This window comes from Clytia hemisphaerica, unplaced genomic scaffold, assembly GCF_902728285.1.
Source record: "Clytia hemisphaerica strain Z4C2 unplaced genomic scaffold, Clytia hemisphaerica genome assembly, whole genome shotgun sequence".
NCBI classification, from domain to species: domain Eukaryota; kingdom Metazoa; phylum Cnidaria; class Hydrozoa; order Leptothecata; family Clytiidae; genus Clytia; species Clytia hemisphaerica.
The window spans coordinates 259,031-283,291 of NW_027104107.1; the positions used below are offsets into that span (position 1 = coordinate 259,031).

General features: G+C 36.3%; 1 protein-coding gene across 1 annotated transcript in view; it reads left to right on the forward strand.

Annotated features, from left to right (window-relative positions):
* Positions 1–387: 387 nt before the first annotated feature.
* Positions 388–24,261, forward strand: part of LOC136813264 (uncharacterized) — a 45,122-nt gene continuing 21,248 nt past the window's right edge. The window contains exons 1-13 of the mRNA XM_067069775.1: positions 388–865; positions 2,703–3,840; positions 5,284–5,363; positions 6,813–6,935; positions 7,719–7,870; positions 8,781–8,895; positions 9,954–10,178; positions 12,622–12,823; positions 16,154–16,272; positions 18,637–18,822; positions 19,649–19,873; positions 22,476–22,601; positions 23,981–24,089. Of these exons, the coding sequence (XP_066925876.1) occupies positions 740–865; positions 2,703–3,840; positions 5,284–5,363; positions 6,813–6,935; positions 7,719–7,870; positions 8,781–8,895; positions 9,954–10,178; positions 12,622–12,823; positions 16,154–16,272; positions 18,637–18,822; positions 19,649–19,873; positions 22,476–22,601; positions 23,981–24,089 (2,926 nt within the window). The 5' untranslated portion in view covers positions 388–739. The remainder of the gene's footprint in view (positions 866–2,702; positions 3,841–5,283; positions 5,364–6,812; positions 6,936–7,718; positions 7,871–8,780; positions 8,896–9,953; positions 10,179–12,621; positions 12,824–16,153; positions 16,273–18,636; positions 18,823–19,648; positions 19,874–22,475; positions 22,602–23,980; positions 24,090–24,261) is intronic.

Here is a 24,261-nt window from a genome sequence, read left to right on the forward strand (position 1 = left end):
AAAATTTCAACACTACGCTTAAGGTGCTTATGAGGTCCCCCAAGCGGTTTGCGTGATGTCGTGATAGGGACTTTTTTCTAGCGTGATTTTACGTGATTATGAAAATTTTTTTTCGTGATTGAGATGCGTGATCAGAGATCAAAACGTGATCGTGATTTGAAAGATTTATGAGCCGCGATGTGTGATTTGGACCCTTCCAAAGGAATGCGTGATTATCCAAATTTTTTATTAGTTTGTGTGATCTTGATTTGAGACAAAAATTGCGTGATATTGTGATTACAGTTACCTTTGGGGGGGGGGGTGGCTCGTATGGTATACACTCAGAAGAAACTGTGGTATTTTGAATTACAAAGTATTTACAATGCATGGTTTACTTTCTGTTTTAGGTCACAAAAAATTAAAAAAATCGTATATAATTAATATAGGTATCCGAAACAAATATAGTTATACCTCTTCGGAGCTTGTAACTATTTTTGTATTACCATCGTTAAATAAAGAACGAATTAAAAATAACTAAAATGCAACCAAATCAATGAGAAAGAACTATCAACCATGGATGATACTGGAAACCTTATGTTGCTAATAACATCATCGTCCAATGGAATTTTGTAGAGTTTACCAGTGATGGAATCAAAAGAATTCGTTTTTGAAATTTTTGAAAAATTATTTTTGTATTTCGTACCTGCCACTCAAACTTTAATAATAGAATACTAAATTGAGCCAGTGCCTGTAGACCATCATGGCAGGATTTGAATCATCAACCCAAGTCAACCATGAAGAGACTAGCTCATTTATTTCGTTACTCTTGGATCAAGAGGAGAGTACTTTGGAGTTTGGTGAAAACACAACTCTGGCTATGATTAAGGTGTGTTTACATGAAATATATTTTTTTACTTTATCTAGGGGTTTTGCTTTGTTTTTGGTAGGCTGGCGAATGAAAATTTAACTCTGGCGATTTCTAGATTCTAGGCCGGCGAATTCTTAGCAAGCGCAGTGTATTGATTAGCGTAAATATGTCCTTGAAGCGGCGAACCGGACTTTTCAAACGGCAAATTGTAATTTCTTTGGTGCCTTGGGTATAGCTATAAAAAATCTCCCGTGGGTAAGATAGTAAAGGTTGTAAAAAATGTACCTTAATGGAAGATATTTCGAGGGGTAAATCACTCGAAAAATTATCGTACACGTCTACAAAAAGTAAAAAAAAAAGTCAAAAAAGTCAAAAAAAAGTCAAAAAAGTCAAAAAAAAGTCAAAAAGTCAAAAAAAAAGTCAAAAAGTCAAAGAAAAAGTCAAAAATTCTTAGAAAAAAGTCAAAAAGTCAAATAAAAGTCAAAAAAAAGTCTTGAAAAAGTCAAAAAGTTTCTTGAATGGGCGGATAGGCGGAGCAAAATTTATGGGCGGTTGGCGTTTTTGGACAGATTTGGGCGGAAAATCTTAGGCGCCCGAAGGCGGTGGGCGTTTTTGTCGGGAAAAAGTCAAAATGGAAGTTTGAAAAAAGTAAAAAAAAAAGTCAAAAAGTCAAAAAAAAGTCAAAAAAAAGTCAAAAAGTCAAATGAAAATTCAAAAAGTCAAAAAGTATCGTACACCTTTTTTCAAGTGATTTACCCCTCGAGATATTTTATACAGTAGAGTCTTCATAACTCGGACCTCTGTAACTCGAATGTGTCCTTTACTCGAACAAGTTTCAGGTCCCTTTAGTTAACAATGCTTTATAAACCTATATAAATACGCCATATAACTTGGATTTTCCTATTTCCAAATAGATTATGGAGAGTTATATGGAGACTTAACTCTATAGAAAAATCTCTTTTAGGTAGCATGTTAAAGCTTATAAATAAGGTAAGCGAGGTAGCTGTATTCTTTGCTCTTTATAGCACTAAAAATCTCCCGCGAGTAAAATGGTAAAGGCGAGAGATGTTGTAGCTTTAAACATACTACCCAAGAGAGATTCTTCTATACCGTTAAGTCTCCATAATTCTCCTTAATTTATTTGAGTTAAGGAAATTCTGAGTTATATGGGGTATTTTATACAGGTTTATAAGGCATTGTTAACTAAACGGACCTGAAACTTGTTCAAGTAAAGGATACATTCGAGTTATAGAGGTCCGAGTTATGATGACTCTTCTGTATAAAATATCTTCCATGATATCTCCATAACTCTTCATAATTTGTTTGAGTTAATAAGGTAAGATATTAAAAGTACCTTAAAGGGACATACATGTTTTTTTTTTATAAGGAACCTTAACTTTGCTCTGAGCCTGGAGTTCCTTATTTTTACAGAGAATTTCAGCCTCAAATTTCCTTATCGAGTTCCTTATTTACATAGCTGCTAAGTTTGGATAACCATCTCTTACTATTCCTTTAAACCTGTTCTCTTATTCTCAGCCTGAGCAGTTCCTTAAAAATTCCTTATTTTTGGACCATTTTCAGCCTCGAGTTCCTTATAAACGTGTTCCTTATATAAAAAAACGTGTAACAGAACTTGTGAAATTTGTAAACAAACTGTATGCAGCGGATACAAAATCAAAACAAATGTCACATGTCAAAATAAAAAATCAAACCAAATATGGCTAATTTTGATTGTCCGATTGTTTTACAACTTTGTTTTGGACACGCGATTTTAATCTTGATGACACGTGGTTTGCGCAATGTTTACATTTTACTAATTTTATGTCCCTTTAAAAAGAATTGTTATTTTTTTCAGGAGAAACTTGACACGGAAACGTATACGGAAGTAGAATTCAACAATTGTCCTTCACTACCACTCGAAGAATTATGCGAAATTATTCCCAAGATGAATTCTAATCTACGTTCTCTAATCATTAAAAACACGTCATGGTTGAATGATGAAACATTGGAACTTTTCACAGCGATTTGTCATAAAATGATCAAAATCGAATTACAAGGATGTCTAATTAATATTACTCGATCTGGTATTGAATCGATTGCTAGAAACTGCTCATCACTTTTATCGTTATCGATTATATCGACTGACGAGTTTAGTACGCCTGACCATGATTCGATTGAAAGCGATCAAGATGGCCAAGAGAGTGTGACCAGTACACAATCATGGAATCTCGATAACCGTATCTTTCCGGCTCTTATTAATAACATGACGTCTAAATTACGTCATTTTTCGTTATCTGGTTTTAGCGGGTTAACGTGCGAAGGAGTGGAGAAATTTTTGTTGCATTTTCACAGAACGTTACGCTCTATTGATTTTAGTGAGTTATCATTGGTTAACGATTTAGTATTAAAAACACTGGGAGATCATTTCGTGAATTTATTTGTTATAAAGTTGAACCATTGTAAAAAAATAACAAATAAAGGAATTGAGCATTTGTTTCCACGGAGAACTAGCCTGGAAGTATTGGAATTGAACGGTTGCGAGGCTGTAACGGATGGTTGTTTTGAAACACTCTCAAAGAGCGCGCCCAAGCTAACTATCATTAAACTAGACTGGTGTTTCCGTATAACGGAAGTCAGTCTAAAACATTTATCGATGAATTGTAAACGACTCTCATATATCTCAATGCGAAGTACTGGACTAAAATCGCTTCCTTGTAGCTTATCAAGGCTAAACTTTTTAAATTTTCTCGATATTTCTGACTGCGTTAGTATAAGTTTTCCGGATAAAAACATTATTGATAAAGGATTAACATCGATCATAAAGACGTTACGTAAATATGATATTGAGAATCGGTTTCGAGTTTGCGCACTGGGTGGATCACAAAGTGGGAAGACCAGTATGTTGCTATCGTTACAGTCTGATCATAACGTCGCTGATGGAATGACTTTTGGTGTTCCGGTACACATGTGGTATCCGCTGCAAGACAGCTCTGGTAAGTTTCGCCTACACGTTTTCTTTGTAAGAACAAACTATATAAGAAAATAAGGCTTCGATGGCCAAAATGTTCAGAACATTGTTAAGAACATTAAGGCTTCGCAGACTCTAAAACACCCGATTTCTTAGGAAAATAGACAAAAATACTTAAAAAATGGCGAAAATAAGAACATGTTAAGAACATTTTTAGGCTTAAAACTCAAAAAGTTAAGAACACCTCAATGCTTAAAAATTTTTGAATGTTCTTATAAAAAATAAAATGTGTATTAAGTAATCTGTGTAGCATGAAGGTAGAGCATCCAGCTACGGTTCTTAAAGTTGTGGGTTCGATCCCCAACCGGATCATACCAAAGATTTCCAAAATGGTACTTGATGTCTCTCTGCTTGATGCTCAGCAACTAAAGAGACGGATCAAGGGTAAGGAGAAAGAGTGGCGCCCGCCCCTACCTTCGGATACAGAAAAGGAAGCCTTCGGGTCGCCTCCGACTGCGGTTGCAAACTTACCTACTTAATTTGTGTTATCAGGTATAATTGAAATGGGACGTTCTTGGGGTATTCATAGACGCTCATAATCTTTTCATAACTGCTTCTTCGTTTAAAACGTTTAGTAACGTTCCTGAAAATCAAATTTTCATGCGCTATATGGTTTGTCCGGTATTTTACCGCTTATCCGGAGTCTATATGACCTTTTCATTTTTTTGAACTCAAAATCTCAGCTCATTTCATAAGAAGTTTTTATTCTGGTGGTACGATAAGTTCATTAGAAAAATTTCAGTGTGGGGGATATAACAGCTTTTGAAAATGTACCCCACGGACATTGTGACTTTTGACGGACAGCAAGTCTAACCCTCCTGGACAAGCGTTAGTAGAATCCATGGACAATCAAAATTACCCTCAAACAGAGCAAAATTACCCCCAAGTAGAGCAAGTTTACCCCCTGGATAAGGCAAATTTTGTAGATTTTTCACTACCCCCCAGACAATAATGCTCCAGCCCAATGGAAGCATGAAGCTCTTTCGGGTTTGAAAAAAGTATGAAGTAAAACCACTGACTGCTGGCATCCATCCACTAACGGATTCGTGCTCCTTGTAAATACAATCTGTGGTTTTGTAGAGGTCTGCTATTCAGACTATAGTTTCTTTGTTTTCGAGCATGACGCAATTTCGGACGGATGATGGAATTTTTCCTCAAACCGTTTAGACTATGGGAGCTTTCAATCACTCGACTATATTACACTTCCCTCCCTGCTGGTACACAACGTTGTTTCAACGTTCATCGAACGTTATATGGACGTCAAAACAACGTTGTGTGCCGGCTGGGCTACTTGCTCTAACTTTAATCACCAGGTATGTCCAATCAGCGTCCCGGCTTGTTTTCTTTCCAACGCCATTTAGACTGTGGGAGCTTTGAATGTACAAAATTCATATTCATTTATTTTCAGTTGTCGATAGTCTACCGGAGAAAGCTCAAGAAAAATTTTCATCGCTTTCGCTTGAATTATGGGATGCATCAGGTCGGAAGGTAAGAAAACATACTTATTAAAGGTTTTGTTTTTACATAAGTGTTCCCGTTTCATATCAGACACTTATTTCGTATCAGGACAGTGTCTTCCTATTGTTGTATTATGCTGATATCAGCATCAAAAAAAGCTTTTCTTTTCCTTATTCTGACCAATCTTGCTCCACATCTGGGTCGATTCATTATCAAAAAGCTTGAAAATTAAAATTGATGAGTAAGCAAACTCTTATTTAAAAACAATGGACCTTTAATGGCTCTAGTATCATAAGTCATTTTCCTAGGTTATCATACATCCCTGTCTCACAGCCCCAGTGGAATATTTTTTCCTTTCCTCAGTGTGGATTAAAATTCTTAATGAAATCCCAATAGGGATAGAAATTCTATTATTCCAAGGTTAAAAACTCTACATTGAACTTTGAGTGGGGATGAAATTTAAGTCAATTTCCTATTGGGGCTGAAATCCAAGCATGTTCCTACCATTGACGAATTTTTTGCCGAATTTTCCAGTGGGGCTGGGGCCCCAGCGGGTCTTTGACACAGGGGTGTCATTATAGATGAGTTTTATCACCTAAAACACGTATTATCAATACCGTTGAGTTTAAAACCACGAAGAGTAATTGTTTCGGCAGATTTTGGAAAATATGCCGCTTAATAACAATAAAAGCGCTTGATACAATCCCGTTATTCTTAATTCGGTGCAAATCTTAAGACTTTTTCTAGCTTGGGAAAAGTATAGATTTCACTCTAGACCTTCCGGCTTCAGACTCAAGAGATTCAACTCTCCCTCTAATCTGAACCTCTATTATTTGGTTCTCTTTGTAATTCGAATCAAAATATAATCCATTCAGCTGGAAATTCGTATAAATTTCGTTAAGCAATCTGAATCTTTCTCTAATTCGAAAAAAGCTCTCTGACCTTTCACATGCTAGCTACGGTTCCGTTTCGCTTCGAATCGAAATGAAGTTAAAATCAATTCGAGCAATACATTAACTACCTCTGACTCATGGAATGTTTCATTTTGTTTTGGAACGAAACGGAATCATTACCTGTGAAAGTGGTCTTCGTCCTTAGATCGAATTAGAGAGAGTCACTTAGACGATAGGGGAACCAGTATCTTCTTAGGTTTATTGCAACCATTGACCTTTATATATCTCTGGACCAAGCTATATCCACCATCTTTGATTGAAGTTTTTTATGAATTGATACCCTCCAAGAAGCCATTGCAGTGTTAAAAATTAACGTCTAACGGCGATACATCATCAAAAGTTTTCGAGGAAGCAGGTCGATCGCTTTCGGTCCACTTACACCGCTATTGAGTAGTGCCGCCTTTAGGGTAACACTTTTCAAAAAACTCCCGATCAAAGATTTTGCTTGGCCGGGATTGAGAAACTTGGTCCACGGTATATAAATGTCAGTGATTGCAACACTATTATGTTTGTTTTGTTTGTTTAGGCTTTAGAAGGTATACACAGTCAGTTCATGTGTAAACAATGTATCTATTTGGTTTGCTTCAATGCTGCTGTTTACAACAATGCTGAGAAAGTTCCCAAATGGATCAATACAATCCAAGGAAAGGTCTGTACTGCTTTTTATGTGTGGTTTGCCGGGAAAGACAGTCCGGGGGGGGGGGCAGTCAGGCAAATTGACCGACGGGTATATGTGGCGGTTAAGGGTATGTTTTTCAAAATATCAGAAATGCACTGTAGAGTGGACTTTTGATAAAATGCACTATATGGGTGGAAATTTCAGCAAATCTAGGAAAAATTGCAAATTTTTACCCGAAAATCTTGATTTTTTTGCTCTAAAAGAGTTTAAGATTTGAAAAAATGCACTGTAAGAATATGAATTTCGCCGATTTTTTTCTGCACTGTAAGGGTGCGATTCTAAAAGCCAATTTTTTCGCCGCACATAGCGTCAGTGGGTAAACCCACTGTCCCCCGGAAGAAAGTTCATTCCTTTAATAGCTGATACTATCAGTCCGGCCAGTAAGGTTATTCTTTCCACCTCTTTGAAAGTCTAATTATTTTTAAGGGTCCAAACTACGATAATCAAGAAATTTAAGGTTTAGGTTTTAGGTTTAGGTTTAGGTTAAGATTTAGTGTTAAGGTTTACTAAATTTTAGACTGAAATGTGAAAAGTTGGAGCAAAATCGTCAGTTCTTTCCTTTTCTCAGTCAATTTATTTTTGGCAGGGACATATTGTCATCTTGCAAACCTATGACTTCCAATTAGCACTACCAAGCTCAATTCAACCTTTATTCCGTCTTTCTTATTCAAAATTTCTGATATCTTGCTCAACCAGGGGTATAAATATTTTGAAAAGCGGTATTAACTTTTACAGTATATTTCTTCACTTCAGCATCCTGGTTCAAACATCGTTATTGTAGCTTCCCATTGTGATCTAGCGCCGCAAGACCGTGTGACGTCACAATGTGAACGTGTGTTGAAGAAAGCTTTGGAAGAAGAAACGACACAAGTTCGTGAAATTAAAGAAGAATTACTTTTTCTAGAGTAAGTGTATTGGGCTTTTCCAGGAAATAAATTTACCCCCAATGTTGAGGATATTGATTTTTCGAAGTATCGAACCCCCTGGATATCCTGCTTTATTAGTAAAGATATCCACTCTTAAGAATATGCTCAACCCCCTGGATATTCTCTCTTACAAAGATGCTTACCCCTGGATGTCGTATTTTTTACTTGAAAAGACACTTAACCCCCCTGGATATCCGCTTTCTTGTAGATATTCAACCCCCTGGATATCCGATATCCCTCAATAGGGGGGCACAGACTATTTCTGGAAAAGCCCATTTCGGCCGATTGTTTTTGACACTGACCTTAGTTATAAACCCTACACAAAGCTATATCCGCCATCTTTGAGCAGATTTTTTACCCAATGGTAGGATTACTTGAAATCACTTGAATATATTTTTTTTGAATACAAATTCTCGTACATGCCCCAGCTAAGAAAAAAAAGCATGTTGAGTGGCGGTGTAAAACAGGGCGGCATAGCTCGCGGTGTTCAGACCTACCGGAACAGGGCTGAAAAAAATTGAGATATCTTATTTGGTGACACTGGCATTTAATAGAGCAAGGCCCATTTCTTTATACTGAATCTTCTAATTTTATTGTTTTATTATTTTTCCTTCTTAGCGATTTATTAGCAGTTTATTCTCAATGAGTGGTTTTTAATATTTTTAATTAGCTTGTAGAAAAGTTCCTTAGCGTGAACGAAGGCTAGAGATTTAGTTATCGATACATAAACTCGTTATTATTTTTCTTTCTTAGCAATTTATTAGCGGTTTGTTCTCAATGAGTGGTTTTTGATATTTTTAATTAGCTTGTAGAAAAGTTCCTTAGCGTGAACGAAGGCTAGAGATTTATCTATCGATACCCTAACCTTGGTATTATTTTTCTTTCTCAGCGATTTAGGTTTATTTTCAATGATTGGTTCAAAACGAAGGAAACTGGAACGGTTGTTAGATAAACGACCTCGTATCCACCCACAGGTTGTTCAGATCAGCTCTATAACCGGTGATGTGAGTTTTTCATTTACACCACTGAACCACTGACATTTATATATCCCTGGACCAAGTTACTCAATGCCAGCCAAGCAAAATATTTGATCGGAGTTTTTTTGAAATTGGTACCCGTGGAGAGAGCGCTAGATCTTATTTCGCTTGTACACTAGTGATGTAGCGCCGTTTGTCGGTAGGCAAAGTTTCAAACAATACAATGGATTCTTTGCGTGTACTTACTTTCAAAAAAACTTTGATCAAAGATGATGGATATAGCTTGGTCCAGGGATACATAAAAGTCAGTGATTTACACCCATGAATGGCTTATAGACAGAAAGAGTCGATCTTTTACGTGGATAACCCAGTAATCCAGAACTTTTCGACAGTCTTTCGATTGTCTTTCATGGGGTCCATCGCAAGCCGCAATTTCGGTCAAAATATACTGGGAATTCGGTCAATTCCTTGTTTTCATCAATTTAAAGTTCGGGCGAAAAAGTTGCTTTTGGGCACATTAATAAATTTACTTGAATATTTCAATTCGGAGGAGTTTATGGACTTCCAGGCTATATTCTGAGCGCTATCGGACCATTCTTGGACTTTTAGTTCCTCAGATCCTAAGGTCCTAAGTCTCAAGTCTAGCGTTAAAACACTACCCGTCCAACCTACTTTAGAGCGTTGTAAGATTTCGTGGGAATTTCCCTTTTTTCTCAAATATTATGACTTGTGGATTGCGGCTCAGCTTTCTACGAATTATCTACGAACAACGTTCTCATAACATTACAAAATCATCGATAGAGAGATGCTCAGCCAAAGTCTCTTCAGCAATCACAAATTTTAAAATTTAAAATACTTTATGGAGGTTAGAAAGACGTTCAAAAAGCGTTGTGGGCATTTTCCTTTCCGCTTTATCCCACTAAACTCGATCCAATCCTTTTTTTGACACATTTTTCTACTGTCTATAGGTGCGAAAAAAGGACTGGGACGGTTTTAGTGGGATAAAGCGGACAAAAAATGCCCGCGCGTCAATTATCATTTAGTGGCTACGGTCGAAAAGGTGTATTGTTCTTATTTTCGTTTAGGGTATGGAAGAGTTACGAAATTTAATCTTAAAATTGGTTATGAACTCGACGAACAATAATGTATCCCATACAAAAGAAATCGAACAATTTTATTACGAAATCATGGTTCGAAAGAAAAATCATACTTTGTTCATGTCATGGAAGGAGATTCAACTTTGCACAGATAAATATGGTATCACTGATAAGAATATTGTCTACTCAATGTTGGATCATCTATGCGATCTGGTATGTTTGTGTAGAAATTTCTATGTACTTTGATGCTTATGTTTATGTTTCTTTTCTTTAAAGTTGATGGAAAGTAGTACAATGTGTACTTAGCTCGAGGTTAATCGATATCAACTAATTGATATTAAGATCATGTTCAGACGTTACGGTTCCGTTCCGTGTGAACGTCAAAATTCGAAACGACAAAAAAGAAGACGCTACAAAGCAAAACAGATTGAAACGGTTTCGCTCCACTTTTTTCATCGGAACGGAACTGCTCCGTCTTCTTGCTCCGAAACGTTCCGAAACCAATATGAACACACTTGATCCGTAACGAAAATCATACTGGAGCGAATCGGAAAAGTAACGTGTGAACATGGTCTTTATTTCTGAGTGCTGAAATACTGTGATCGTTTAACGTCCTGTACATATAATTTTGTGCTCGTTCGGAGCTAGAGGGAGGTAAAGTTCTTTCTTTTGTTTGAAAATGTAATGTAAAAAAAATGGAAGGATATACATTAAAGGGACATAAAAGTAGTAAAATGTAAACATTGCGCGAGCCATGTGTCATTAATGAGAACAATTAAAACCACGTGTCCAAAACAAACTTGTAAAACAATTGAAACAATCAAAATTAGCCATATTTGTTTTTATTTTTTATTTTGACATGTGACATTTGTTTTGATTTTGTATCCCGCTGCATACAGTTTGTTTACAAATTTCGTCAATACTTTAATGTCCCTTTAGATGATGCCCTTTAAAAGTGAGTGGAGTATGGCAGTGACACAAACTGAATATCATTATTTATACAGCCTAATACTACCATTCCGTAACTTGCCTTTCACCTAGACTGGAGTCGTTTATTATGCATGTAATACCGTAGTATAGGCGTTATATGATAATACGATTATTGTTACGGGAATTAGTTTGTATAAACGACTGGAAGAATCTGGTGTTCCGGTCTTATAGAATCCCCAGCTAGCTACGCAGAAACATGCGTAGCGAGAAAATTTATCAAGCAACAGCAAACTCTCAAAACAAAATCAATTCAAATGAAAAATTTTAACACGCGAATCCACACACACTTTTTTTCAAGAATTTTTTTGAGCGGGAAAAAATTATAATTGCAATATTGACACTTTTCTTTTGTTTGGAGTTAGTGCACAAAGGTTTCTAGACGACTGAAGTTGTTCCCTCTATTGCTTTTTGCACTACTATGTCTGAATTAGTCGTCTAGCTTACTAGACTTTCTTTCACCATATAACACCTTTATCATTGTATTGTACGATAGGTTTAGGACCCAGAAGCGCTGCAAACCGTGTCCCCGTAAAAAAAAAATTAAAACAGTCAAAGATTTCCTGATTTCCACGGCCTTTTCCTTGACACCGTGTGCGTGTAATTAAAAAATCGCGTTTTGGGATAGAGAGCTAAGTCAAATACGGCAAATATTTCAAGTTTTTTTGGTACACACGTATTCAAAATAAAAAGATACGTAATGTTGTTTGTATATCGGTACCGTAAGTTTGTCTAATGTCGACATCCCTCTTCTAATTTCGACATCCTTCTTTAGAGATAGGAATAATAGGAAGGTCGGAAAAACAGATGGACTCCTCAACTGATTGCTAAGCAAAGAAACTTAGTTTCAATCAGCAATTCCGACCTATTATAGAAGGATGACGACATTAGAAGAGGGATGTCGACATTAGACTAACTTACGGTACATTGAATAGGTAAATAGCCGTTTTCCAATGCCAAATTTAAAGCAATGTCATTACTATTGAAACATTAAGTACAATCATGGTCGTAATATTTGAGACAAAAGGGAAATTCCTACGAAATCTTATAACCTCAAACGATTTGGAAGCGCTCTAAATTAGGTTGGAAGGGTAGAGTTTTAACTCTGAGTTTTAACGCTAAACTTAAAAGACTTTAGGAGCTTAGGATCTAAGGATCCAAAAGTTCAAAAATGGTCCAATAGGGCTCAGCCTGGAAGTCTATAAACCCCTCCCGAATTGAAATGGGCTTTTCCAGAAATAGTCCGTGCCCCCCTTTGTTGAGGATATTGGATATCAAGGGGGTTAAATATCTACAAGGGAGCGGATATCCAGGGGGTAAAGTGTCTTTTCAAGTAAAAAAATACGATATCCAGGGGTAAGTATCTTTATGAGAGAGGATATCCAGGGGGTTGAGCATATTTTTTAAGAGTGGATATCTTTACAAATAAAGTAGGATATCCAGGGGGTTCGATACTTCGAAGAATCAATATCCTCAACAGTGGGGGTAAATTATTTTTCTGGAAAAGCCCAATACTCGAATAAATTTATCAATTAACCCAAAAGCGACTTTCTCGCCCGAACTCCGAATTTCGAAAACACGAAGTAATAAGCTAAATTCTCAATATATTTTCACCATGATTGTATAGTAAAAGGTTAGCTTTAGATCAGTGATGTTCTTTCCTTTACAGGGTTGTATCATGATGCTTGAAAATCCTAACGCGCCCAGATTAACGCCTCAGCAGAATGGCGTAGAGCATCAACACTTACACCCTCCCGCCCATGAGAGCGCCTTGTCTTGTATCAATCCGCCCTTACTAGCAGAAGCGGTGGCGTTGTTGCATCGGAACGAGAAACAAGTTCAAGATTTGGTGCTCAAAGTTCAACGGGAAGGTATCAATGATTAATCATATAAAAATACTAGAGAAAGCAACCCTTCATAATATTTAACGTATCTACCTTACATATTAGCGAGGTTAAGCAAGAAGCTATCTATTACGTACGGAATCTATTACGTGAGATTTTCGCGGGCTAGCGCCCAAATCTCAAGGCTAACTCTGTCCTGTGGAATTTGACCTGTACGTAATAGCTTGTGGAGTGGATCTATTGCGCGAAATTCTCCAATCTCACGTAATAGATATCGATTAGGATATAAGCATGATAACGGGAAATTTACCTTTCGGAGATTGGGCTGAATCGTTTAGGATCAAAAATCACCCGAAAAAAATGTAAACAGAAATTTTTTTTTCGCTTTCTGACAAGTTTGAGCTGAGAAAACTAACAGAAGAAAGTTTGTGCATCTCATCTGTGGAAACTATGATGCATACAAACAAAGTGAAAGGATTTATTGCACAAAAGAAGGTCAAGATGTAAGTGTAATAAAATAATCTTCGCTGACTTTTTTATCAAACCTATAAACTAAAACAAACAGAAAGTTTCTTTCTGGTTCTTTAGTGTTTAGTTTTTCTTCTCTTTTTTATCTTGCTTTTTATATGCTCTCAAATTCCAAATACATCCAAAGTAACCATTGCAATGAACAGCATGTAACCATATTTCTTTTTCATGTTTTTCAGTGTTTCCTTGGTGCCATCATCAAGTGTGAAGAAGCCAAAGTTATAATGTCACCCACCCAAAGCAACAAACACGAAAAAGACAGCTCTGCCAAGCTCAAATAAATTTACCCTTCCACGACCCGAAGCAAAAGAAGAAACCTTTATTTATTGTTCAAATTTCGAATGCTACAACTAAGCAACGAGATTCAATTTCTGCTCTTCATCATCAACTATATATTGTACGTACAAATCAGCCTGCTAAAGAACCTGATGTCGCACAACTGGCTGAACTTCAAACCGTTCTCAAAAATCATATAAAGCTCTATCTTCTAGACAACCGCTACTGCTTTAAGTTCTCAATCCTTTACTGAAAAATTTGAATTGACTGGTCATCCTTCAACTTCTTCGACATTATAACATTATAATTTCCAGAAAGTTTGGTTTGATTCTAAAGAGATATCTCCCTTCCTAAAAAGGATATATTGATACCTTGGAATGCAAAGAAGTAGAAGTAGAAGAAGGAACACCTGCCATATATGAAACACGATACTGGGTTCGCACACTTTTTTATAAGAGTGTTTTTATTGGTTATGCTAATGGTGAAGCATTCATATATAGAAATTTAGCTAAATAAGGATGACATACTGTATACTATGCTCTTACAGATGATTTGTTTGTTTATAAATAAAGCAGTAATTTCTGATTCGTACCTATGTAAACTAGGAATGACATTATGAAATTATATATTTTTATTGCAATGTTAAGAATTCATTGAAATGAATTATGTCCATAGACATAATTTTTGTTTATAAAAATGTTGAATAAAAATAGTAAAAGTAAGTCTCTGACTATGCTTGTCTAGTTTTAATTTTTGTGAAAACATTTGTATTGGGAAAAAACTAAGCAGGTTAAGATTGAAAGTAAGGGGATTTTATAGACCAAACCACCAACAAGAAAGCTGGAAAAGAAAGAAAGAAAAAGAAAATTTTCGAAGTTGGGGTCGAAAGTGCGATACGGAAAAATAAACATTACGTCATACGTAATAGATCGCCTTGTTTGCTTAACCTCTTTTTACTCTATGCCGTGAAGCTTTAGGAATCAGGCTAAAACGCCTCGGATCCAGTCTAAAATCTCACGTAATAGATTCCGTACGTAATAGATAGCTTCTTGCTTAACCTCGCCATTGTCTGTATACAGACCTGGTATCTACGGCTAATTTCAAAATTCATTGCCGTAGAGGGTATGTTGTCATTGTTTTTTCTCATTTGATATTTTTCAAACCGATCGCTGCGATAAAGTGTTGGCGAGAGAGGGGACACGGTGAGAGAAGTGTTCTATTTTTATAAATCGCACTTCATTGCAGAGGTCTCCGTACGGGAATTTTTTATCAGACAGACAATGCGCACAGGGTGTATTACGAAGCAATTAACGTGAGATACACTCTGGTACATAGCATTGGAAAAAAGGAATAAGAACTTTAAGCTTTTGGCTCTGCGCGAGCACAAATTTTGAGAAATTTGATTGTTTTTTTTCTGCTTTGAAAGCATAAAGATGCGCCTTCTTTTCTATATCATAAAAAATATCTTTAAAGGGGTTTGAAATAAAGATTAATCGTAACGGAGATATTATAGTGTAACTTTGTGACAGTAATCGGGAAAATGCTAGCACTTGAGTATCCAGAACTAGAACCTTTAGAACTCGAATTTCTCCTTAATTCGAACAAGTTTTCTTGTCCCTCTCGTTGACAATGCCTGATAAACTTTACTCCATAACGCGAAATTTCATGAAGTATGTTCGAGTTACAGAGATTCAACTGTATATTTAGATAAACCTTTGAAAATTACCGCCACATTTTAACGTTTGATTATTCAATTCATAATGCGCCATTGCAATGTCTTCTGACATTAAAATCACGCTAAGTGACGTAAAATGATTCAATACGTCACTTTCAACCAAACAGCTGTTGGGTTTCGTGGAAGACATTGCAATGATGAATATCATCAATTACTATTCATGATATGCACCATTGCAAAGTCTTCTGATATTAGATCAACAGACCAACAGCTGATTAGTTGTAAGTGGCGTAAAATCAGTCAATACGTCACTTACAACCAATCGGCTGTTGGGTTCGTGGAAGACTTGCAATGGTGAATATCATGAATTACTATTCAACCACTGACCTTTATATACCCAGGACCAAGTTTCTCAATCCTGGCCAAGCAAAATCTTTGATTAGAGTTTTTTGAAAAGTGTTACCCTAAAGGCAGCACTACTCAATAGCGGTGTAAATGCACTGAAAGCACTAGATCTACTTTCCCTTTAAAACTTCTGATGATGTAGCGCCGTTAGACGTTAATTTTGAACACTGTAATGGCTTCTTTACAAAAAAACTTCCATCAAAGATGGCGGACATAGCTTGGTCCAGGGATATATAAAGGTCAGTGATTCAATAATATTTCAACTTACATACGGAGTTTATCACACCATCTGGATAAGACTATCACTGTATCTCACTAATATTCTGCCGATTGGTAGTGTGAAGGTTTCGATCACAGACTTTCACCGCAATGGACTGTGTTCGAATCCCAAGCTCTTCCAGGTAGATTGTTAGGGAAATATGGTGATAGACTCTCTACCTTCACTCACAATATTTCAACTTGTTCGTTACCAGGTCACTTGGACGCGTTATGGCCAACCAGTAAGCCGAACGATTGGACGTTGAGAAACACATTCTTACACATTACAGAAAACGGGATGATTCGTGAATCCATTATACCTCTTCTAGTGAATGTAAGTTCCTTTCACACCTTTTTTTTATTCTACAATAGACGATATCGGCTTTCCGAATTCTCCCCGCAATGATGCATTGCGCAAAAAAATTCACGGACGATATTGACTTTCCGCGCAATGCATCATTGGTAATCATTCGGGGAGAATTCGGAAAGCCGATATCGTCTATTATGGTCAAAATCTATTGAGAATTTAGCTTATTTCTTCGTTTTTCGAAGTCTGGAGTTCGGGCAGGTTCGGGCGAGAAAATCGATTTTGGTCCATCTTTTAAATTTAATTGGATATTTCAATTAGGCACGGGTTTATAGACTTCCAGGCTATATTGTGAACCTTATTGGACCATTTTTGAACTTTGGATCCTCAGATCCTAAGGTCTTAAGTCTCCTTGTAAACCCAGAGTTAAAACTCTACCCTTCCAACCTAACTCAGAGCACTTCCAAATCGTTTGTGGTTTCTTTAATTGATATTTAATTGAGTTCCACACCTTTTTCCTTTACCTTTTTTTATTCTGCAATCAAAGTCATAATATTTGAGGAATAAGGGAAATTTCCACGAAATCTTACAACCACAAACGATTTGGAAGCGCTCTAAATTAGGTTGGAAGGATAGAGTTTTAACTCATCCAAAAGTCCAATAATGGTCCAATAGGGCTCAGAATATAGCCTGGAAGTTCTATAAACTCCTTCCGAATTAAAATACTCGAGTAAATTTATCAATTAACCCAAAAGCAGCTAGCGAGCACCTCACTAAAAACCGGGATTTTTCATCTCGTTTCTTAGTAAAGTTCCACTTTGACGATTTTCGAAAAATAGAAGCCTTTCAAGTGTTTTGACGCAAATTCGATGTTTTTGCTACTGCAAGGGCTTCAAAAGTTAAAAGTGACGTAAAAAAATCGAATGTTTGGATCCCGAACACCTGGGCTCCAACTCCAAACATTCGAAAAAGTCACAAAGTGAAATAGACGTTAATTGCGTAGAAAAAACGTGGGTGACGTCTAGTATAGGCTAAAAAGTGACTTTCTCGCCCGAACTTTAAAATGCTAAAAACGAGGAATTAATCAAAATTCTCAATATATTTTGACCGAGGTTTTAGTAGAAAGCATTTAATAGGGGACAAACCCTTAGGATCCGTGACTTCTTTTATGCGACGCAGCCAAACCTGGTCAATTTGAAAAAAAAATTAAAGAGTTTTTCGCGAGGGGGTGTTTCTGCTAAGGCTTAGGAAACTTTTTTAGGACCCCAAAAACTGACGTCATAGGCAAAAACCCTTGACCTAAAAAAATTTGACGAAATTTCAAAGTCGATAAAAGTCGATAAAGCTCACAAAAAACGACAAAGAAAAAGTGGATATAGTTGATTTCTCAACCGATCTCATAAATCACGAGAGTGAATGCTCTTAAACTTTAAAGTTTTTAAAGCCTAAAATGTTCTTGAATCTTAACCATTTCAATCTCTACATGATTTTTTTATAAGGATATCCAAAATTTTTGAATGCTCTTAAATTTTAGAGTTTTATCCCCAAAATGTTCTTGAAATGTTCTTGAATCTTAACCATTTCAATCTTTAAATAATTTTTTAATAAAAATATCCAGAAAGCCTACGGATGCTCTTAACGTTTTGAGTTTAAAGCTTAAAGATGTTCTCAATATGTTTTTATTCACCATTTTGTGGGTATACTTTTATGCAATTTCCTAAGAAATAGTATGAAATGTTCCTAACTTGTTCTTACTGATTTAGCAATAGAAGCTTAATGCTCTTATATAGTTTATTCTTATAAAAATTGTCTAGTGCCCTAATATTTTACTTAAAAACTTTATCATAGAAAGGTTCTTAAAAATCTCTTTATGAAGAGAAAATATAGTCAACGCTCTCTAATTCAAAACTCTATAATTTGATTATTTCTGTTATCCGAACTTAAACATTGGTAGTACGATCACTGTCTCACTAACATCCTGCTGATTGGTAGTGTGAAGGTTTCGATCACAGCCTTGCACCACAATGGTTTGAATCCGAAGCACTTCCAGCTGAGTTTAGCAAAACTAAAATTGTAAATGTACACGTTTTTTTATAAGAACAAACTATATAAGAACATAAGGATTCGATGATCAAAATGTTAAGAACAAGTTCAAAACATTTTTAAAGGCTTTGGGGACTCTAAACACCCTTTTTCTTAGGGGAAAATAGCCAAAAATACTTACAAAATGGTCAAAATTAGAACATGTTGAGAATATTTTTAGGCTTGAAGCTCAAAAAGTTAAGAACATCCGGAAGACTTCAAAAATTTTGGATGTTCTTATAAAAAAAGAACGTGTAGAACGATACTCAGTATACGTTGTCCTTCTAAAGCTTTTGTTCTTTTCTTCAGAAACTGAAAATTCCAATGGACCAGATGGAGATGTTGGTTACCGAATTACGTCGAATGCTTTTCCTCATCGAGGGTGCACCAAACGCCAATTATGATGTTGAACTCATTCTACCCAACATGAAAAACTTTTCTGTATTCAAAAGATTTTTCATGCCTTTGCAAGGGTTGCTTCCAGTTATCCCTCAGGTAAGGAGTTTGGATTGATTTAAGGTTTAGGGGTGTATTTACACTGAAAGTTTCAAGCTAATGGCCTTAACGTATCCAAATAGACCTTATCGGAGTTTTTGATTTTTCTAAAAAAGCGATGCATTATGGGATTGTTTCAAGTTTATTACAACAGGTAAAGATTCCTTGATAAAGCTCTGATTGAGCTCTGATTTCTTTGAAATTTAGGATCTTTGGTCATATAATGCATACAGTTAACTCTCTCTAATTCGAACCTCTAATCATTGAATCTTTCTGTAATTTGAACAAAGAAATTGGTCCCCTCAGCCTAGAAACTCGCCTAAAATGCTCTTTGTAATTCGAACTCTTCACTAATTTGAAGAAAAGTTTTTGATCCTTGAAAATCGAATTAGAGAGAGTCTACTATATCAATATGTTGGAATGGTTTTACTGACTTTTATTTGTGAGCAACTTTCGACAATAATAAACAAATACTTTATTATGAAAAGAAAATGTTCCTAGGAAACGCCCCCTGTTGGAATATTGCAAATAGAGCTGCCAATAGATTGAGGACACCTTTTCAATATGCATGTAGCCTTACCCAGTATTCACACATCTTGCAACATACACCAAACGTTGCCGTTTGGATAAGAACGTTGTGCTTCTTACAGTATTATCATTTTTTGTTCTATCGATCTAGCCTTGTGTTCGGCTACGGTGCGCAAGGCTGTGGGTTCAATCGGGTAGATAGTTATCGAAAGAGAAGCCTTCGGGTCGCCTCCGACTGCGTTCGTAGACACACTTACTTACTTATTTTTATTGCTTTTTCCTCTGTATTTTTCCTCAGGTGAACGCTTGGCTTCCAAAATGTCCGCCAACCCACATTCAAATTGGATGGGATTATCGCTTCGTTTCCGCTGTTCCGCCTTACCTGTTCCTTAGTATTATTTCCGCTTGCACTGTCGCGCGGCCTGGTTCGGAAACGCTCAGTTATTGGCAGGGTGGTGTATATGTGAGAAACGGAAAGATTGACGTCAGCGTGTGTCAATGGAAAGATAAGCTAGTCTTGCAGGTAAGATTTTTCCTCAATAATTGTGAATTACACCGAAGGCAAAAAAAGTGGAAGCTAGTTTAAAGACTATCACCAAGAACGATGGATTGTTTCGTGAAAAATTGATCTTATAAAGGAAGGATGATAAAAGGTATTTATAAACTCTCTATGATACACGGGAACGAGGCTGGCGCCTTACCTGTTCCTTAGTATTATTTCCGCTTGCACTGTCGCGCGGCCTGGTTCGGAAACGCTCAGTTATTGGCAGGGTGGTGTATATGTGAGAAACGGAAAGATTGACGTCAGCGTGTGTCAATGGAAAGATAAGCTAGTCTTGCAGGTAAGATTTTTCCTCAATAATTGTGAAATACACCGAAGGCAAAAAAAGTGGAAGCTAGTTTAAAGACTATCACCAAGAACGATGGATTGTTTCGTGAAAAATTGATCTTATAAAGGAAGGATGATAAAAGGTATTTATAAACTCTCTATGATACACGGGAACGAGGCTGGCGATATCAAAGCCATTCACAGGTCCCGCGCCACGATTTTGAAAGTGAGGGGACCAACAAAAATATAGTGACTAAGGAGGCACAACCATGGTTTGCGCCGACGGGCCGGAAAAGTTTCGATTTTGACCTGTCTTATTTGGCTAAAACAGCTTCCTTTTTGTTCTGATTTTCTGAAAGAACACTGTTAAGTTTGTTTGTTTGTTTAAAACAAAAGAGTATAATTACACCTTTTTTTTTATAAGAACAAACTATATAAGAACATAAGGCTGCGAGGCCCAAAAATTTAAGAACATTCTAAGAACATACTAAGGCTTTGGAGACTTAAAACCATGGATTTTCTTATAAAGAAATTACATCAAAATGCTCAAAAAATGCCGAAAATAAGAACATTTTAAGAACATTTTTAAGCTTCAAATCCAAAAAACTAAGAACATCCGAAGGCTTCGAAAATTTTTGACGTTCTTATAAAAAACAAAACGTGTACACTAATTTAAGTGTCCATCTGTCCCCTTTTAGAAAGGTTCTAACGTTTTTATTGGCACGCGCACAGAAAAGAAAAAAATAATTACTTAGGTGAAGACACTTGACAATCGTTCAGCGTGAAACTGACAGCAAGGATTTATTATACACTGGATATACAAGTAACAGATTTTTGCCGATTTCTCGTGTACTAGCTATGTCCGCAGTAATGATATTATTGTTCACTCTCCTTCCCTCATTAAATGATTTTTCGAAGCATTTTTATTGCATTTCTTATCGAAAATCACTCATCCAATTCCCAAAAGAGACTTAAAACTTTCCTGTGAGAGTCAGATTCTTCCACTTAATTGCTAATTATAAGTCGTTATGACGTTTCAAGCTGTGAGAAAGATGCAAAAGACGTGTTGCTGTTGTGTATAAGAAATTTAATGTTGACACCGGAAATTTTCAAACTTCAACCTCAAAAAAACCACTTTGCCACCACGTGCCTCCAAAGGATTTTCATACCACAGTGGAGCCAAGTTACTCAAGTCTTATATATGTTAATTTAGTCTCTTCTGGGGACAGTCTTGGAAAGATATTTCCAATTGAAAACTTTGTGTCACTATAAGCATTTTGTCTGAATTTCTTGTCTAATGGTGATTTTCTCACATTAGATTTCACAAATGTATCCAGCTCGGAATGCTAGCCTTACTTTCAAACTTTTTTTCTGCAAATGTACAAAAAGAAAGAGCTAGAGAACTTTTTAAAAGTAAGACTGATAAACATTTTTAAAAATTAGACATCTTCGAGCCGCCATGACAGTTGTCCTTTGCGGACAAAGCTAGAACATCAATTGTTTTCTGAAACAATGAAAATACAATGATCGCTCTCCATCGTTTTATGAGTCGTTTATCCAGTGTATAATAAATCTTTGCTGACAGTAGTGTAACTTTTTACTGACAAATAAAATTATGATATTGATACAGCTCTTCGACTTTTTGTTGACATCGAGTACTCTTTACAACCGAAATAAATTGCTTTGTTTCTAATCAGATGAAGAGAAATTTTTTATTTTGCTTTGCAAAAAAGTGGAGGGGGGCTGAGTCAAATAGCTAAAAATCCATCCAATAGAAGACTTCAGTTTGCAGGCCACTGTTTTCGAGCAAAAGAAGAAATAATATCCCGACTTCTTTTCTGGTCACCAACAGGTCTAGTAAGATTAAGGAAGTTAACCTTTCCTGAATACTCTGAAGAGGGAAACAGTTCTCGAGATTGAGGAAATAAAGACAGTCATGCAAGATCGGGTATTGTGGAAGGAAGGCTACGCAAATTTTCCGACGTAAGTCGAAAGATGACGATGATGAAAAATCCATAATTATAATACACAGGTGGCAAAATTAAAGTCTGAAGACAAATCATGCGTTTACTCGAAAATTTTATGTGCATTGTTACATGACATTTATTTCTGATTGGTTCCAATTTATTGACACTAATAAAGTTATCAGCTGTAAGTGTAAACCAAGTAACATGGGAATAAAATCACGTGATCTTTTTCGAGTAATCACATGTTTCGACTGCATTGATATAATTCTGCAATCCGAGTATTACAGCTCCTCACAAATGATAGAAAACTTTTCATATTGTTTTTTTAGGTGCTAGCACGCGCACAAGTTACGAATGGAACAAGACAGGCTGTTAATAAAGCTTGGTCTACACTTTGCAAATACTTGATTGTTATCGAACAAGTTCTTAACAAGTACCCAGGGCTTTATTACGAGGTAACTATATATAAGTGATAACAATTCAATTCTAAACGAAGATAGGAAACAGACTGCTCGAAAGGGTGTACACCACCCAAAATTATTTTTTGAAGTGCAAAGATTCTCTAAAGTAAAATCTCAAAATCTTCCCTTTCTGCGATAATTGCTTTGACAGAGGTCCTTGCAGTCTGAAGAATTTTTCTCGATTCGCTTTTCTCGATTCGCTTTTCTCGAGACAAGCAAATCACAAAGGCATAGGCGTATCGAGATACCCTGCAAAATTTGTGAGGGAGTGCAGACGTTTATGACATATTATCTTTTGATAAAACAAAGACAATAATTACAGTTTCGTAAAAACCGCTCTCATCCATAAATTTTACAGGGTATCTCTCTACGCCTATGAAAGGGGCCTCCTTTTGAAATAGGACGATTACTTTAAGAAACTTGTCTTATCGGCGATCCAAAAAATATCTGCAATCTGATTGATTAAAAATAGTACAATATATCTTGTATAGTAGGGGGCCAAGCCTGGGGTTCCGTGACATCTTTTCTACGACCATGTATTTCTTTGCATGTTTTAGTCAGAGAGTCGTTGTAATACATTTTTTCGCTCAGAATTTCATGCTCTTTCAGAGGGAGTTTTTACAAGCTCTTATTTGATTTGGTTGGTCGTTAAGATGTAATAAAAGAATCTTATTACTTTTTCTAAAGAACGCGTCATCTCTATCACTTCAAATGACTAATTAGTGAAGTATCTTGTAAAAACTCTAGCTCATCCCCTTTCAGATGGTACCAATCATTTTTGTTTGTTTTGACTCTTTAAAATCAGCTATTTCTCTGCCCCTTATTTCCCTTGCAGTTTTGCCTATGGCGTCACTATTTTGATCATAAAAAGTCTTCCCGGGCCTTATCCGCGTCCTCCCTCTCAAAAACATCTCGTAATATACCGTTCTTTGGAATAGACTAAAAATGGCTAGGCCGTAGAAAAGATGTCACGGGAGCCAAGGCTTGGCCCCCTACTAGTATGTATTTTACATGTACAAAATAAAAATTGACGAAAAGATGTTGCATTGCAGCTATCTAACGTCTCTTTGCTACAAAAGTGCCCTGCGCTTTTTTTTTCAACACAAAAAGTGCGTTTTTTGGGTCACCGATAATGCAGTTATCAGACATTTGCTCGTACAACTATGGAAATATTTCTCTCGAATATTTCTCGAATATTGTGCTCGCAAGCTTCCGATAACTATGATATGTATCGTATACTTTATGATTTCTAAAAGAGCGTCATTTAATATAAGATGGAAAAATTTTCAAATGCTACTTGTGTTAAACGATGTTGCAGTTATGCTTATTGAATGAAAATTAACTTTGATAACATTTTATCTTTGTGCTTACAGGTTTTAGCGTTATCAAACTCCCAGTGTAAGCCGGTCCTTGAAGTGGTGGATGAATTTGAGGCTGGAGATATTACTGAAAACGAGGCTCTTATGGATATTCCACTTAAAGGTAAATTTCCAACGGAATAGAACATCCCTTTAACTTCAGTCAGCCCAAACCAGGGTTCCCGGTTCCAATTTCCACTTCTTCCAAGGTTCCGTTCAAATTATAGATAGCCGAAAAAGCTCCTGGTTGTGAATCTCCATGATAACAAACGAAAGACTGTCTAAAAGTCCTATAT